Raw genomic sequence first — 19453 nt, forward strand, 5'->3', positions numbered from 1 at the left:
ATTAAAAAACCTGATAACTCTTGAACTAGGATTCTGTCCACTCTCTGTCGGAATTGAAGGGCGTGAACCACATCTTACTCCTAAGCACCTACCAGAATTAATTCATCACGTCAAACTTTCACAGGAAATTACGTGAACACAAACAAGAAAGAAGCAGAGGCAATTCTTGGTAAAAATCCACTCAACTGTAACAGGAAGAACTAGGAATCAAATAACCAACATGGAATTTCTAGAATTGCCATAAACACTTGCACTTGAATTATACTTTTCATTTTTATTTTTTAAAAGTCCAATTATACACACATTGTTTAACCATCAAATAGTACTGTAAGGCTAACATGGAAAACTACAGGCCCGACCTCTCTCCTTCTCACCTCTGAGTCCCACTCCCAGAAAAAAACAACTTTCAACTCATTAGCTATTTCTTCTGCTATTTACTTCCATATTTCTATCTGTATTCCTACTCTTACATTTCTTGATTTCTCAAGGTTAGATTTTTCTTTTCTTCTTCTTCTCCCCAAAGCCCCCCAGTATATAGTTGTATGTTCTAGTTTTCGGTCCTTCTAGTTGTGGCATGTGGGATGCCACCTCAGCATGGCTTGATGAGCGGTGCCATGTCTGCGCCCAGGATCCAAACCGGTGAAACCCTGGGCCGCCGAAGCAGAGCGCACTAACTTAACCACTCGGCCGCAGGCCGGCCCCATTAAGGTTAGATTTAATCTACTGGCTCCTATCAGAGAAGTTTAAGGATTTCTCTCTTACATCATCCGGGCCCCAACATTTTTCCTGACACTTACATCACAATTTTAGTTAAATGACTATTCTGCATTTACATTTTTATGGCCACCCAAATACTGTTCATGGCTCTAGTATTCCATGATTCCACTTCCTTTTATGTTCAGTTCTTTGCTTTTCTTGGAATTAGTAACAACTGCTTTGTTCTATTTGTTTACTTAGTTCATAAAACTAAATTATGTACTTAATGTAAATTTCTCTCCAAACTCTCCAAAATAACTGGAAAATTCCTCGAGATGGAGTCAGACGCATGAGCTAAATGATGGGTTCCATTTCAGTTTGTTGGAGAAATCCCACGTTAACCCTCCCTCAACGGCCCGAATCTGGGCTCCTACAGAGGTGGCCCGGCCTTAGCCTGGACTTAGCCTAGACTTCCCTGCACGTCCCAGACTACTCCCTACTTTGTGGATCCCAGCCCTCTCTCTCTCTTTTGGTTATTTCCCCATTTGTATGGAATCATCCTCCCAGCGTTTCCTGCAAAGAGTACACAGGAGGCAGATGATTTTAGACACCGAACGTCTGAAAACGCCTTTACCCGCCCTCACTCTTGCTGACACGGTGGCTGGGTACAGAATGCTGGAGTGGAAACCACTTTCCTCAAAAATCTGAAAGCACTGCTCTCCTGTCTTCTGGCTTTAAATGTTGCTGAGAATTCTGATGTCATTTCGAGTCCGGGTCCTTTGTATGTGACCTATATTTTGCTCTCTCTGGAAGCCTCTCAGATCCTCTCTTTATCCCTGTGTTTTGAAATTTCACAACATGCCTTGGGGTATGGGTCTTTCTTCATTCAGTTTGCTAGACACAGAGCAGGCTGTTGCAATGTAGCGATATCTGTTCTTCCATTCTGGAAAATTTTCTATTACTTTGAAATTTTCCTTCCCTCTGCTTTGCCTGCTCTATCTTTCTGGAACTCCTGTTAGTCATATATTGGAGGTCCTGAATCAAGCCTCTAATTTTCTTATCTTTTCCCTCCCATTTTCCCATCTTTTTGTTTGTTCATTTAATTCTATTGTCTGCAAGACGTACTCAATTTATCTTCCATCTTCTAACTCTTCTATTAAACTTTTTATATCTGTAATCATACTTTCAATTTCTAATAGGTCATTCTTCTTTTCCAAAATACTTTGTTTATCAGAGCCTGACCTTATTTCTTATCTAAAGATGGCGTGGTGGTGAGTTCTTTGAAAAGCTGCCTAGTTTTCTTCTCATCTTCCCTGTTTCTAGTTCCTCTGTGTAGATCTATTCTGTCTGTCTTGGCCGTTGTCTTTCTTCTTAGACATTTTTTCCCTGTTGGAGGAACTCAGGCCTTCCACCTCTTTTAAGGGTAAAGGTGCTCAGAAGCTCTGAGTGTGGAAAGGGCCTACCAATGGTGGCCTCACTCTGAGATGAACAGGTGGGGACGTGGCCGTTTTGTGGGAGGACCCCAGCTGTCAGCATTTGTCAGTCTTGTCTCCCCTCCGAGGACTCACAGCTGGGCATGCACCCTTCCACTCTCCCTCTTCGTTTTCATTCACGAGACCCACTCCTGCTTTCAGTTGCAGCTGGTGACCCCCAGGCCGGGGCTTCTCTGGTTTAAGGTCATTAGAGAGTAAACTCCCATCTCCTGCTAGTGAAGAAAACAAGATCAACTGCCCAGCATTCCAGCCAAATCTCCTGTTTAAGAGACAACAGGTCCCTCCACTGCTGGACCTTTCTGGATTCTGTAGGATAAATCAGCTTGCTTCCTGTTGGCTTTTCGTCCCAAAGGCAAGTAGCAGAGTGGAGAAAGCGGATCCTACATAGTTACCACGTGCCCATCCACTTACCATCCGAACAGCACCCTGCTGTGGCACCACCTCCATCCTCCTAGTCCTGTGGGTTTACACCTTCTCACCCCTTCACCCTCATCTTAACAAGGCTTCAGGAGGAAGCAGAGTTAAACACCCTCATGTTGAATCCATCATGGTTACTCTAAGTCTGAGCTGAATCCAAAACCCACTACACGATCAGACTAGAAGGCTATTCCGAGATGAAAGGAAACACTTAGAGGAAAAGCAGAGAGGAGAGAAAGGGCATTGCATGAACAAGGAGCAGCAGGTATCCTAGCAAAGTTCCTCAGTGAGGCCAGCTGGGCCCTGAGCAAAACAGGCCTCGGCCTGAACCATCTCTGCCATTTACTGGTCACATGACCCAAAGTAAGTTCCTTCCCTTCTATGAGCTTCTGTTTCTCCAGACTTCCCTTCCTGGTGGCTGAGGTCCAAATGACATAAAGAATGAAGACTATAAGCATTTTTGCCAGCCTTATTGTTAAATAAACGTTCCTGCAAAAGAGTTAAAAAAAAAAAAAAACCTACGCCAAGTCAAAAGATTTAAATACAGAAGACAAAAGAGTGACGGGACCTGAAACAAGTCCGTGCGGCCGGCACTTTCTGCAGCCCGCCTCATCGCCGGGTCCCGACGGGGCAAGTTGTGACTACTTGCACTCAGAAGACTCTCGTCATGATTCTCCAGTGCTTTCTCCCTCTCATTCACTTCGTTGCGTAATTTCTCCACCTCATTTCTAAGGTCCTGCCAGAAGAAAGAGGATAAATGGAACTTACTTGACAAAAATTTCAAGGGGACAACCCCTCACCTGTTTACCTTACTGCTGTAAGAGAACAACCTAATAGATGCATTTACCAAATGTGTACATCCTTCTCATTTAAAGTCTCATCAAACCCAACTTCAAGAATATTCTAAAATTTGGGGAAAGCTTTCTGCACGGATGTTTATCACAATATTATTTACAATACTGAAAAACCAGAAAGAAACTAAATATCCAACAAGAGAGAATTAATTATAAAAAGAGTATAGTATAAAAAAACACAATTATGAGTAAAAAGAAACAAGGACACTACGAAATATGATGCTGATTGTTTTCTAAATGATTATACAAAATATTGTTAAAGCTTTGAGGGAACACATCAAAATAGTAACCTAATATATAACCTAGCATACCTAAGGAGAGGGATTATGGGTGATTTTCAACTATTTTTTTATTTTTCTGAGTTTCTAAAAATCTCTAAATAAGTTTGCATGACTTTCACAATCAGAAAAAAATGACATTATATTAAATAATGATATTTGCAATAACATGGAAAATGCTCATGTTATGATGTTAACGTAAAAAACAGAAAAAGAGTAAATGGTGTGATTATAACTACCTCAAAATAGATACTATTTGTAATATTGAAGCACGACTCATAATAGCAAAAGGCTAGAAACCCAAACGTCCACCAAGAGAGGAAGAAATTATGGTACACTCTCACAATGGAGCACTCTGAAGCTTTAAAGGAAAAGGAATGAGGACTCCACAAACATATTGCCATAAAGTAGTAATCTTCAGAATATACAGTCAGCCCCTCCGTGTCCCTGGGTTTCTCAGGCATGGATCCAACCAACCGTGGATCCACATTTTGCAGATGCGGAGGGCCAACTGTGTTCACTGTACCAGCCATTTAACATGTATAAGGGACTTGAGCATCAGTGGATTCTAGTATCCACAGGGAGTCCTGGAACCAATCCCCCACGGATACCAAGGGACAATTGCATTGCTCAGGTGCGGGGACGGAGGTGGGGGGGGGTGCCCAGGAGAAAAAGAGTATGTATAGCATACTGTCATTTATTTAACCATAAAATAAACGAAATGGTTGCCTATAAGGAAAAAGAACAGTGTAGAAGGAGAGAACAGAACTAATTTTACAGATATGATGTTGAAGCCATTTAAATGTTTAGATAATTATTTTAAAAATAAAATAATATCTCATAAATTGAAAGCAGACACACAAAAAAAATGAATCTGTATATTGAGTTGACTGGTTAACCAGAGAGGAATTATTTCAATAATTTAAAAGCAGAGTAATTTGTACATCCCAGTGGGATCTTTCTACAAGGACAAAGTGACTGATGCACAAAATCTTAAACTGTTTTTAGTAATCATGGTCTAAGAAATAGTATTTGGATTGTTATTCTAAACCGTGTGTGTATACGTATATTTATTAAATAATTATTAACATCATAAGAACCAAGACTTTAAGCCTAAGAGAAAACAAATATAAAAGAAGTTAAAATACGTAATTCTAAATGTGAATTGGAAGTATCAATCTGAACTGACATTTTCTGTTATTTCCTTCCTTTTACTGAAAAAGCCTAGAATCAACGTCCTCCCTAGAGTCCAGACTGTAGTCTCTAAATACCATTTCCTAGCCAAAAAATCCAGGGTTCTTTAGAGCAGTGTTTCTCAAAGTGTAGTCCCCAGAACAGCATCATCAGCATCACCTAGGAACTGCAAAAGCACATGACTGGGCCCCACCCCAGACCTATTAAATCAGAAACTCAGAAGGCAGGTAGGGCCATCAATCTGTGTGTTAACAAGCCCTCCAGGTGAATCTGATGCACACTGCAGTTTGCCTTACAGGAATGGACGATTCCAGACCTGGGGAAGGAATGTACATTATGAGCCCAGACAACTTGTGTCAGAAAGGAAGGAAGCTTTCTGTTCATGTCCAAAGAACTCAGGAATCGACTTGAAGAAGCTTTTCCACTGTCCAAAGACAGGACAGTTAGAACATCAAGGACAATAACGAATCAAAATACATAAAAAATGTTAAAAATCTGAGTTCATAATGATATTTTTTTTAAAAACCTTTGCAGAATAATGTCCCCCAGAGATGTTCACATCCTAGTCCCCAGAATCGGTGAATGTGCTAAATCACATGGCAAAGGGGAACAGAGGTTGCCGATGGAATGTAAGGTGCCAATCCGCTGACTTCAAAATACAGAGATTAACCAGGTAGGTCCAATATAATCACAAAGATCCTTAAAAGTAGAAGAGGGAAGCACAAAAAGGACTCCACGAGCTATTGCTTGCTTTGCAGATGGGAGGGGGCCACAGGTCTAGAAACGCAGGTAGCCTCTAGAAGCTGGAAAAGGCAAGGAAATGGATTTTCCCCTAAAGCCTTTAGAAGGAATGCAGCCCTGCTGACACCTAGATTTTGGCCCAGTAGGATCCATTTCAGACTCCTGACTTCCAAAACTATAAAATAAATTTGTGTTGTTAAGCCACCAAGTTCGTGGTAACTTTTACAGCAGCAAAAGGAAACTAATAGAGTCACCTTTGGGGAATTCTAGTAAATTCTTATTTTGTCTTTCCTGTATGAACTCCACCCCAGGGTAACTAAATAGATGGTGAAAAATAAGAATTGTTTTATAGAGGTATTCAGCTATATATGAAGAAGAAGGGGCTGGCCAGGTGGTGTAGCAGTTAAGTTCACACACGCTGCTTTAGCGGCCCAGGGTTTGCTAGTTCAGATCCTGGGCACAGACCTACACACTGCTCATCAAGCCATGCTGAGGCAGCGTCCCACCCAGAAGAACTAGCAGGACATACAACTAGAATATACAACTGTGCACTGGGGCTTCAGGGAGGGAAGAAAAACGGGAAGATTGGCAACAGATGTTAGCTCAGGGCCAATCGTCCTCACCAAACAGTCATACCTTAAAAAAAAAAAATTAAAAAAAAAAAGAAGAGGGAATGATGAGATTAAACCATCCCATTTTCAACGGCTAGTAATATCACAAAAACAGGGGCTAACAAATATTATGGACCTCCTATGGGAAGTACAAATGACCACCTACAATGTAATCTTGCCAAAAAATTAAACCTGAATTTGACCATGTATCTTATCTAACTACCAATTTATTACAAATAGAGTCGGCAGTCAGCAGAGAACAAGTTAAATGACATTACAGAAATACAATCTGTAAGATTCAGAACGTGAAAAACTGTAAAGGACAAAGGACCCAACTTTTTCAACAAATAAATTACAAGGTAAAAAAGGGAGGGAGAACCTGTAGACTAAATAATAATTAGGAAAGTTAGGGAATGTTGGTGTGAACTCATGAATTCATAGTGAGTCCAGAGACTTCATTCTAGTCTTCCCTAACTTTCTTAATATGTATACTGTATACACATACACTCTCTCACACACAGAGCTGGACACAGAAATAAATAGAGATGTGTGTATGCATGTGTCAGTATGGATACATATATTTCCAAGCTCTGTCCACTGACATGGCCTAGAAGTGATGACACCCCAGGAGCAATGAGGACACCTGTCATTTGGATCTTGGTTTCTAAATACCATTCTCCAATAAAAGAAATCAAGGATCCTTGGAGAAATGGTTGATTCCAGGACTGGGGTAGGGAAAATACAAGATGCATCCAGGAAAACTTTGATCCTAGCAAGTAAGGAAGTGCTCAAAAAATGATGGGGCACGTTGAAAAGGCACAGGAATCAATCTGAAGGAGCTCCCAATGGCCAAATCTGGGACAGTCTGAGCAATAAAATAAATCACGATAGTAATGGCTTACAACCTATAGACTAAAACAAATATCCATGACTCCATACGGATATAAACAAATAACTAAATATACATGCAGGAGAAGCGACAGCTCTTCTTTACAGTAGAATTACAACTAATAAGTATAGAAGGAATCATGGCAATAGAAAAATCACCATTAGGCAAACACAACAGAAATACCTGTTACAGTTAAGAATCATCAGTGGATACTAAGATCCCTGAAAATATAATGAAAAACAAGATATTTACATAGTCTCAAAGTATCTCCCCACAAAATACTTAACCACAAATGGAAAAAATTGTAACTTTACTGTAGAAAAACCCAGGAGACTCCTCCCACCTTAACCAAGTGACCAACACTAACCTCACCAGTAATAAGACAGTTTGACGTTACGCACCTCCAGATACGACACACTGAGAAGAGCACATCACGTCTGTGCTATTCTTGCCAAAAATGTTCAACTTCAATCTAATCATGAGAGAAACATCAGACAAGCCCAAACTGAGGGACATTTACAAAATAACTGAGCAGTATTCTTCAAAGGAGTCAAGGTCATGAAGGACAAAGCCTGAGCAAGTGCCCTGATTAGACGAGACTAAAGAAACATGAGAGTCAAAGGCAATGTGGATGCTGGATTGGATCCTGGACCAGAAAGGGGGCATCAACGGGAAAACTGGCAAAATTCAAATACAGTCTGTAGATAATAGTATTATCAGTGTTAATTTCCTGGCTCTGACAAGTGTACTACGGTTTGTAAGATGATAACAATAGAGGAAGCTGGGTAAAGGCTGTATGGGAAATCTCTGCATTATTTTTGCATCTTTCCTCCATGTATAAAATTATTTCAGAATAAAAAGTTTTTAAAAAGAGACATATCAATGCCTGCAATGTGTGTACCTTGTCTGGACTTAAAAAACTTTTCAAATGAGACAATCAAGGAAATCTCAACATTAATTGGCTATTTGGTAATATTAAGAGATTATTAATCTTTTTAAAGTGAAAATGGTATTTTCTTTAAAAACACATGGAAAAAGTGATGAAATAATATGTCTGGGAGTTGCTCAAAATACTTCAGTGTTGAAAGAGAGGGAGCCAGGGTGAGGATAGAGAGGAAGCAAGGCTGGCTCTGAGTTTGATTGCTGAAGCTGAGTGACAAGTACATGGAGGTTCATTGTACTATTGTCTCTCCTTTTGTGTGAATTTGAAGTTTTCCATCATAAGCAGTTAAAAAAAAAAGCACTGATTAAAAATCTGGAAGAAATGCTCAAACATGCGACCATGATTTTTTTTACTATGTTTTTTTCCTCAATTTAAAATATTTTATACTAAGTACAGACTATATTCATAAGGGGGGGTAAATATTTACAAAGTAACATTTTTTAAAAGAAACAAAGAAACTACTTTAAAAATTAAATGTTAATTTTTTCCTTGAGCAAACAGATGATGATAAGATTGCCCTAAACCTTTAATCCAAAACAGCTGGCCCAAGAACATATCATGAATTGTAAATGTCAGTAAATAGACATTCAATTCTAGAGGAAACAAGATTTTTTTTATTATACAAATAATACTAAAGCAACATTAACAGAATTCTAAAGTTAAAGAAAGAAAATATTCTCCCACAATATAGTCATGCCAACAAATCACACCATTTTCAAGTTGTAGACGTTCCTTCCAGTCTTTGTCCATCTGCAGGCATAATTTTCATACAATTTTAACTTTAGATTTTTTCCCATTTTACTTTATTCCATTACCCATGACCTACAAAGAGAATACACCAATAAAATAATGACACAAAAAGAACAATTAAAAATCACAAAGTTTAAGAGTATAAAGTCAAGAAAATAGTTGTAAAAAGAAAAAAGTACAGCGATGAGAAAGGCCTACAGAGCTGCTCTGCGTGAGCTTACCCTGGGCTTCCCCAGCCTCCTAGTCCAAGGGAAAAGCAAGATGCGGTCAGTAGGCGATGCTCAGTGGAGGAGACCACAGAACCTTTCTATTTACCGATTTTAATGAGTATACCATAACTCACCTGCTTCCCCCACTCTCTCCAACCATTAGCTCTTACAGATACTACAGCAAAGAAGAGCTCTGTGCGTAAAACATTTTCTAACTTCTGACTTGTTTTCTTAGGCTAAATCCCCAAGGGTGAAACTACTAGGCCAAGGGGTCAATAGGCATGTTTTGAGGATTCTTTCTACAAACTGACAAACTTTCTTTCAAAAAGACACTGGCTAAAATGCCACTACCAAAGTCTAAGCTTTTTGTTTCACCATATCCTCACCAGCACTGATACTGTGTTAAATATTTGTTAATTTAATTGGTAAGAAATGGTTCTTCACAAGAGTTTCAATTTGCATTTCTTTGACGGCTCGTGTTTCCACATATTTGACTACTGTTTGGATTTCCCCTTGTGCAAATTGCCTTTGACCATTCACGAAAATATTTTCAAGGACAGTCCTAATGAAAAGCTGATCTCTCAAGGATCACCACAGGGTGCACACACAAACTCATCGTCCCTGACATGAGAAAAGCCACCAGGAAAAGTCCATCTGTCTTAGTAACGTGATTAGAGAAGAGACAGATCACGAGGATTCACCCTTCACACCTTTCATTATCTTCTTGCCTTCCTGATTGTGTTTTGCAAGCTGTTACTAATCAGGAGCACACGCACCAGTGCAGAGGCACTAATCAGGAGCACACGCGCCAGTGCAGAGGCACTAATCAGGAGCACACGCGCCAGTGCAGAGGCACTAATCAGGAGCACACGCGCCAGTGCAGAGGCACTAATCAGGAGCACACGTGCCAGTGCAGAGGCACTAATCAGGAGCACACGCACCAGTGCAGAGGCACTAATCAGGAGCACAAGCACCAGTGCAGAGGAGCAGGAGCTCCCACATCTGGTTCTACTGGTAATAAAAGCTACTGTGTGTCAAAAGGTTCCTGTTCCAGGCACTGTGCTGGGCACTTTCACGTTAACCACGTGAGTTTCACAACCCACGATGGCTCAAGGCCACCTGGACCCCCACTACCTCACTGACCTCTTCTCCCCCTGCTCTCCCCTCACCCTGTTCTGCTCTGGCAACCCTGGCTTTCTTGTCTTCCTTCACACCATGTATACTCCCAGCTCAAGACCTTTATGCTTGTTGCTGTCTGCTTGGAAAGTTCCTCAAGGCGCTCCCTCACTTCCACCAAGTCTGTGCTCAAATGTCACCTTCTCAGTCCAGTCTGCCCTGACCATCCCACCTAAAATCACCACCACTAGGCCCCCACAACCTCACTCTCCATGTTCCTTCCCCTCACCATTCTTCCTCATAGCATCTTCTGATACATTGTCTAATTGATGTGTGTATTTTGCTTATAGTCTCCCCCATCAGGTCAAGTCCCATAAGGGCAGGGATTGCTGTGTATTTTGTTTACTGCTGCATCTCCAGCACCTAGCATGGTACCTGGCACACAGTAGGCACTCGTGGCAAAATAAAGAGAGCCATAAATTCTTTGACCTTCTCACCACCAAGGGGTGTGGAGTCTGTGTCCCCTCCTATTCAATCTGGGCAGTACAATGACTACTGTGATGAACAAAATGTAGCAGAAGTGACACCGTGCCAGTTTCTGAGCCCAGGCTTTAGGAAACTTGCACCTTCCAACTCTTATCTCTTGGAACACTCTCTCTGGGAGCCCTGAGTCACCATCTAAGAAATGCGGATACTCTAATGCTGCCATGCGGGAGAGGCCACACACAGGTGCTCCTGTAGACAATCCCAGCTGTGCTTAGCTTTCCAGACACCCCCAAAACAGCACCAGACGTGAGTGAACAGTCACAGACCCTCCAGACCAGCCCATCCACCAGCTGAATGACATGAGTGCCCTGGACCATGTAGAGCAGAAAACCACCCAGCTGAGCCCTGCCCAAATCCTTGACCCACAGAAATCATGAGATATAAAAAAATGAGTATTGTTTTAAGATGCCAAGTTTTGAGGTAATTTGTTATGTAGCAATGGATAACCAGAACAGCACTCAATAAATATCTGTTGGATGGATGGATGAACAGATGGATGGATGAGGTGGATGGAATTGCTCCCATTTTATGAATGAGGAAACAGGCTCACACAAGTAAAGTACTCTGCCCAAGATCAGTCAGTAAGGGACGGCACCTGCCGAATTCCAGGTCTCTCTGATCCCAAGCCTCTCAGTTCACTTCCACACTATGACAATGGTTTGGATTTCTTTTGTAATGATCCCAATCTACTTAACGGTCATATGACACTTGCTTTTAGAAACCCCGCCCTGAAAATTGGTGAGAATACAGACCACAAAATCTTGTGTTAAGCCATTTGGTATATCTTTAAATTCACAATAAATTTGCCTACCATCCTAGAACAATCATGCCTACTTTTTAATTTTAAAATGTTTATGTCTTATGCTAAGTAAAGAGTGTGCACTGTTCATGTCCACAATAATTATAGGTCCACTTACATCATTTCTCAGATTCAGTTCCTTCCTTTATACAAACATCTATCAAACCCATATTTTGATGTCTGGTTCAAGTTCTAGTGGGTATGTCTGTATTCAACAATAATTTATTCCATTTGCTTATAACATTTTCTTTCATTCAGCTACCTAGGTTAAAACTTACTACACGTTTTAAGCGATAAAGGCTACTGATGGTGTGCCACATTGCTTCCACATGTCCCCCAACCTAACAGAGTTGACAACATGAAATGACCTATTCCAGGACCCCACAAAGGACAAGTAGTTTCACCATTCCTCAAGATTAGGGAATCTTAACCTGAGGACCACTGAATGGGCCCCTGGGAGCCTATGCAAATTTGTGCATGTGTATATTTTGGGGGATAGAGGGCCCTCGGCATAAATCAGAGTCTCAAAGAAAGTCAGGAAGCAAAGAGTATAAACCATTTCTCTTATTATAAGCATTAGTAATAGAAACTACTATTTAGGGAGCAACAGCTCTGAACCAAACATGGCATTTTTACATAAAACATCTCTAACCCTAATGACTGCCTACATGGCAAGTATTATTAGTCTTATGTTTACAGAAAGGAAACTAAGGCTCACAGAGGTTGAGAGATTTTCGCAAAGCTTTATAACAGTCAGTTCTAGTGCTGCAATTCAAACCCGAGTGAGTTTGACCCCAAATTCCATGTTCTTTCCACCCAACTCTACTATTGTTAAGACACAAAAAAGTACAAAACTACTCTGTGACGCAGGCTTCCACCGGTCAATAAATCCAATACCCCTAGCTAATGTCACAGTTTCTCAAGGCCTCAGGACCAATGGAATATCCAGCCAGAGACTGCGCCCTCGTGCTAACGAATGGGGCGGACCAAGGATCTCAGACCTCATCTGAAGAGCAGTCAGCGAAGGCTTGGAGTACAAGGACCATGGCAGGGAGGGGGAAATGTGGCAGAGGTGGCCTTGAGGAGGAGCAGCTGCCATGGCAACACAAACACAGCCGACAGGCTCATGTGCTTGGCCCCAGCGGAGTTATAATGGACGTTCAGGGGAGGCATGGAGACGGCATGTCTCACCTCAGCAAAACAATCGGAACTGAAAATTGACAATCTGGGGTGGCTTCCCCAAACCTCCTTCAATATTCCTGGGCTGGGAAGGCCAGCAGACCAGCGTTGAATCCTGGCTTTACTGCTAACTAGCTGTGTGGCCACAGACAGATAACTTACATCTTTATGAGTGTTTCCTTTCCAGTAAATGGGGATAATATTACGGACTCTTAGGGTCGTTGGAGGGTTAAAAGAGAGAATGCAGGATGGACACCCAGCACAGAAGCAGGTACACAGGAAATATTCCGTCACCTTCCCCTCTCCCCACGCATATCCTCCAGGCTGACCTCTACTCCCAGGTTTCCCGGTGTGGCTACAGCACCACCCTCCAGCCAGCCACAAGGTTCAGCTCTTCCCCCTCCCTCTCACCCACACTTGCCATCCAACAGGTAACCCAGGCCTGAAGGCACAGCACATCCTCCACACTGAGCGCGAGGGATGCAGAGTGAGGATTTGGTGCTTTTGCATGGACACACGTGCCCAAACCCTGCCCTGCCAACCACCCCTACCACTCTCAGAGTTCCTGCAGGAGCTGAACATAAGAAATGGTCGCAGACTGGGAATCAAAGGACGAGTCTGGGAAAATCTCATACCCAAACTGGGGCTTTCTGATACAACTGAAGGTCATTTTCGTTTTTTAAAGGGGGAAGGTATATGCTGCTCAAGGGAGCTGTCCGCCCAACAAAGGCCAGGCCTGGCTAGGTCTGCAGCAAGAAGCAAAACAATGTGGAACTTGGGTTCCTGCCTTAAGGTGCAGTCACTCATCCATTAGCAAGGACCACCTGAGGAATATCCTGAACTCTGATTAACCACCTGAGGGGGTGGTTAGAAGGGGGAAGGGCAGAAGCTGAAGCTCTGGGAGAGAAAGTGTTCCTCCCGACCGCACACTCAGCCCCCTGCTCTCCCCCATCCCCTGCCACCACCTGCCTTCCTCAGAACTCAGCTCCCATCTGGCCAACCGAGACAGCTTCCCAACCGGTCTGCTGGACTCACCTACCAAATCACACGCACACCCTCGATCAACACACCTCTGCCCGGAAGCCTGAAGTGACTCCAAGTTAACTGCAGAATGAAGACACCTCAACAAGCAGTCATTCCCGGCTCCCACCAGGGGGCTCCAGCCTACCTTTTGGCCTTTTCTCACCCAAACACTTCATCAACACACTCCCCAGGCTCTCCGCCTATATCCACCCGGTCCCCTCCATCTGGAAAAAAAGAACAAAATTCCCCCCAGTTCTGCCTGGAGACAGCATGCTTGTCTTGTAAGGCCCAACCCATGTCACCTCTTCCACCAAGCCCTCCCTGATTGCTCTGAGCCTCAGCAATCGTCCTCCCAAACGACTACCCACCCTTTTTCCTCTGCAAACCTCTATAGTATTCTCAAGAGTGGGCCCTGTACACCCACCACCTCATTCATTTCTCACAACAACCCTACGAAGCAGATGCTCTGATCAATCGGGAAACTGAAGTTCAAAATGTTCAAGCAACTTAACCGAAGCAAAAGGAGGTGAAATCAGGGTTTAAAACCAGGTCTATTTGTGTTCTTTTTACTAAACTAGTGGTTTTTCACCCTGAGCTCAAGAAGCCGTAGGATCAGCAATGCTCAAGCGGGGCTGGCTATCCATACCATCTAACTGCGTGCTCCTGGGCCGTCCTCCAGAAATCGTCCCAGTCGACTTGAGGAAAAGAATGGGAATTTGTATTTGATTTTAATGCAAGAAGCCACCATCCTAAAGAGCTTGCAAAGCTCCCTTGGGTGCATCTGTCTTATCTGCTTCTGAACAAAGGGACTAGGGGAAAAGGTTCGAAACTCCCTCTCCCACACCAGACCACCAGCAGGCGTTACAGCGCACGCTGCCACGGCAAGCTCTGTAGGATGACATCACCTGAGGCCTCAATTTCTACCCTAATGGGCAATTTTCCTTTAAGATTTGCAGGTGCGCTCCGGACCAACACTGAGCTGAGCACGCCTTTGCATATCAGGGCTCTCTTAGAGCAGACTGATTTTTAAAAAGTGGATTATTTGAAAAATAAAATATCCCCATAATCTTACAATCACATTAGAAATGAAAAGCCAGGTCCTCATACCTCCTTCTCCAGTCAGCTGGTTGGTTTTATCTCTGGCCAGATGGAGAATGAGAAGGTTCTCATCTATCAAATTTCAACCTTATCAGCTTTCACTGGGAGAAAGCTTGTCAAGTGCTCGGTGGTTACTTTTAAATATACAAAGGAAACTTCTCCAAAATCTTAATGAGGTATAGGAACTAAGTGATGTAAGAATTTCCAGAATTAGTTTGAGGTAGTGGTTCCAGACACATTCTGTGGAGCCTCACTGCTCCTGGGGGGTGTGGTGGGGACAGAGCGGGCTGCCAGGCGCCCTGCCTCACTGCACCCTGAGCAGTGCCATTTTTATATGTTTTCGCTCCAGAAGAATTCATTTGAACAAAGAATTCATATGCTTAAAAAAAATAAATGGAAACCACTGGAGTGAGACAGCCCCTGCCACTGAGAACTAACGTGTGTGGTACTGCAGAAGTTCTGAGCACAGACCTCAACGGAGCTTTTACCAGAAAGTTGGGGAAGAATGGACAAAGAAGTTGAAGCTCCAACTGGGCAGGGGTCAAGGGCCAGCTGGGCCACTTAACAGCTGTGGGACACCAGGCAAGGAAATGCACCTCTCTAAACCCCACCTGAACAAAGCAACGAAGCAAACCTGCCCTCTCTCTCCTCCAGCCCCTCACTGTTTCCCCCTGAGCCAGACTCATTCACGCCCCCAAGCCTTTGCACAGTCTTCCCTCTACCATGAGTGCATTTTCACCACCCGTCCCAGGGGCAAAGAGCTACTTATCCTTCAAATCTCAGCTCAAATCCACCTCCTCTGTGAAGCCTTCCTTCCCTCGCCCCCTCTTAGTACAGTTGCATTCTCTGGCTCCCAAAGCATTTGGTCCATCCCTCTATCAGCACTTATCATGCTACCTTTTAATGAGCTCTTTGTCTGCGTTTCCATTCTATTTCTCTACTAGATTCCTTCAGAGACTCTATCTGATTTGATCCAGTCCTGTACTCCCAGTGCCCAGGACAGAGCCTGGCACTGAAATTAAAAAGTAAGAACCAGAGATAAGGGAGAGCCTTTCTGTCTGTGCCCGAGAGAGACCACAGCAATTCTAGACGAAAACTGGTAGGAAGAGCCTTTTAAAGCAACTTCCCCAGCGGCCCCACACATGCGCCGCTGAGATGCTCCAGAGTCTCACTCTAAAAGGGCTCTGACTCCCTTCCTGGACGGATCAATCAGCTGGAAAGGAACAGACAAGCACTTTCTTCAGAGGAGAGGTGAGTGTTGATCAAGGAAGAAATTTACAGCTCTGTTGACTTGACTGGTAAAAGGGCAGACCACATTTATTAGTCAACAGTGTCCATTAGATTCTAGCCGGCAGTGATTTGTCATTCAAAGTCCTGAGCCAGCACCTGCCACACAATTAAAAGCAGAGAAAGAGGAAAGAAAAGAAGGAATCTAATCAACGGAGCATCTACCTCCATGTGCCAGGAACCATAGTAGGCATTTTCTCATGCATTAAATTTCATTACTCATTTACTCAATCCTGAAATAGATATAATCAACCCCATTTTAGCGGAGAAAACATGAGAGAGGTTAAGTAACTGACTTAGAGGCTTAGAGTTAAGCACCTGCTGAAGCTGGGATCCCAACCCAAGCCCAGCACTGTTCTCCACTATTCCAAAGATACCGACTGGAATTATAAAGTTTCTATCTTCCAAGGCGGCGGCATCATCACCATCATCAAAACAGCTACTATTTATTGATCACTTACGATGTGCCAGGTATTATGCTAAGAGCTCTACCCTATCTCATACAATCCTTACCACTAATCTCTCTTTTTCTGACAGGAAATGGACACCACAGTTTGGAGAGGCAAAGTTACTGGCTCACAGTCCAACAGCTAGCAAGTCACGGAGCCAGAATTCAAATCCAGTTTGACTGCAAAGTCACTGCATTCAGCCTCTCTTATGAAAAACTGGAATTTGCCCAAGACAGAACCTCTTCCAACACAGGTCATTTAAATCGCATATTGTTCTACAAAGGATACCAACTCAAAATCTTTACACCCGATTCAAACAAAACAGAAGGCAAGGGGAGCTCTGACCCTTGGTAAAAATCACACTACCTCAGGTCTGCAGTCTCAGCCCTGACCACCCAGCCATAGACACTGTCTCCAAATGCCATGTTTTGATTCTAGTTCACCAAGAGATGTTCTGAACGCTGTCACTGCCTCATTTGGAGTCATCTATCAACAAGCACATGTGAGAACTGGGGGGTTCAAGCCGAACTACCCTGAAATTAAACCTGCTCCTGTCAAAGCACACAGGATTAGCCTGGTGGGTGATGGGTACAACTTTAATTAGATTTCTGGGCTTTACCAGCAAATGCAACCCCACAGAGAGAGCGCCCACATCCTGAAGCACACTTAGCAGAGTAGCGGATGACAGGTCTCATAACAGAAGAGCATTATGAGACGGTCTGGGGAACACGGCTAACCCAATGTCTAACATACGTTGCCTATAACGGAGAAGAAAAAGACTATGACTTGCTCCTCTCCCCCATCTACTCCAAGTAGCATACAGAATGCCTGAACCAGAGCGAGCCAATCTAAAATATCCACCTCTATCCCCTTTTACCACACGCACACACACTAAAAGGAGAGTCTCTGGTGCCAAATAACGTATCACAGTCAGAGATGTGAGGGCAAGGCTGGGGGACTCTAGGCAGCACTCCTGTTACAGACCACAGAAGCGAGGACACTTTACACATCACTTAGGACATCGACTTGGAAATACTGGTTTCTTCTGTTGGCTTTTTGCAAAGGCCTCCTGGATTTCCTGGAAAGGATAGATGTCCCTCTGGTGGCAAGGACATGTAATACAATAAAGGGATCTATCTGTGAGACCCTCACTTTTTGACCTTTCTTATTGTAAACAAGCCTTCCAAAGTAAAAACCAAAGCTGGTATTCACCAGAGCCTCCCAACGGCGCCTGCGCCATCGCAAGCACTTAAGAGATGTCCCTCGAATCACCAAATGAAGAAACTGCAAATTACAACCCGTGCTGAGTGCACTGGCGCCAGATCGCTGCAATCACAGGCAATTCAAACAAACAAACATGACGAACTGCCTCTCGGGCCAAACTTCTCCACGTTCATGCACAATCAGACACAGCGAACTCATGTGTCTCTGATTCAAGCTGCGTTTTCAGATGGGCACTGTCTCCCTCCAAAGTGCTTACGAGCAGGCACAATGAGACTGCAATAAACGTTTCTGGCATGAGCAAAGGATGGTTTGATCACATCCAAAAGAGAACCGGTCGGCTTACCATCAGAATGAATCCAGCGAACGCTACAAAAACCCCTTGATAGAGGACCCTTACAAAGGCTTTGAGTCAGGGCTCATCTATAAACAGGGCTGCAGTATTTCCCACCGATTTGGCAGTTCTTGTCCAAGAAACAAGAATAATAGGAAACAGCTAGACACAGTCGCAGGGACTGAAAACCTTAATACTTACAAGCTGGCCGACTTGGATGACATTGATCTGGCCCCGTGCAAGATTGCTTTCACTGAATAGGGCATTGTTGAAGAGTCTGTATACTGCTCAGAGAACTCTTTCTAAAACTCACCAGAGGCAATACTTCCCTCAGGCCGGAGTGCCAGCAAAAGCTGTCCTTTTATCTTAACGTGTTCATCTTACAGACACTGGAGACCTTGTGACTGAATTTCCCTTTTTACTTTTGCTGCTAGGAGCTACGGGCTGAATCTTAAGTCCCTCTCGAGTGCTGTGCAGGGTATCACAGTGTGCGTTTCTACTTTACTCCCTCTGGTTCCATCGTACGAGTCAAACCCTTATTTTCCCCTAATGCCCTTATCTTTATTTTTAATCTCATTGAATTTTATGAATTTCTATAAACCTCTGGAAATGTTTCTGAAACACTGAAAGGAATAAATTACAATTTTTAAAGTTTCAAATAACCAGAATATGTCAAGTTTGGTAATCTTGTTTTGTTTCCCCAAAAACACCATACTCATACCCCTTCACCCTCTGTATAAAACCCTTCTCTTCCTTGCCTATCTATTAACCTTTAGCTCAAACTTCAGAACCAGTTCAAAAGTTACTTTCCCCAAGAGCCTTCTCTGATCCCGCAAGCCCCTTTCTTCCTCTGGGCTCCCGTGGTCCTCTATTCATATCTCTACTGTGGAACTGTCCCCATGCCTAGCGCAGGGACTGCACAAAGTGCTCAACGTTGCTGACTGCATGAATGGATTCCTTTCCCCTGACAGGGCAGAAACAGAGCCGCTAAAAGGTCTAGTTTTTTGTTTGTCTGTTTCAATCCAAAAGCAACAGCAGTAGCAGCTGGTGAGTGGGAGGCTCTAGATAATTAAAGAGGCTGGTTAACAGAACAAGCTGATAGACATTCAAGGCCAGTGGGCTTTGCTCTACCTCTGCATTCACCCTAGCACCATAAGGCTAAAACACCTCCCACTGTGTTTCCCCAGATTCTGAACAAGCCAGTGCCTCAAGATCTGGTGTGAAACATTCATATGAGATGGACGCAGCCAGATTCTTAGAATATGACCAGAAGTTAAGCAGAGATACCATTGTGTGCAACACATGTGCAAAAAGAAAGAAACCATG

General features: G+C 43.3%; 1 protein-coding gene across 11 annotated transcripts in view; it reads right to left on the reverse strand.

Moving 5' to 3' along the window:
* CDK5RAP2 (CDK5 regulatory subunit associated protein 2) overlaps positions 1-19453 on the reverse strand; it is a 172439-nt gene that overhangs the window by 94676 nt on the left and 58310 nt on the right. For all 11 annotated transcript variants that reach the window (XM_070596221.1, XM_070596222.1, XM_070596219.1 and 8 more), the window contains one exon: positions 3175-3342. In XM_070596221.1, coding sequence (XP_070452322.1) covers positions 3175-3342 — 168 coding nt within the window. The remainder of the gene's footprint in view (positions 1-3174; positions 3343-19453) is intronic.

The sequence above is a fragment of the Equus przewalskii genome, chromosome 26, assembly GCF_037783145.1.
Source record: "Equus przewalskii isolate Varuska chromosome 26, EquPr2, whole genome shotgun sequence".
Taxonomy (NCBI): domain Eukaryota; kingdom Metazoa; phylum Chordata; class Mammalia; order Perissodactyla; family Equidae; genus Equus; species Equus przewalskii.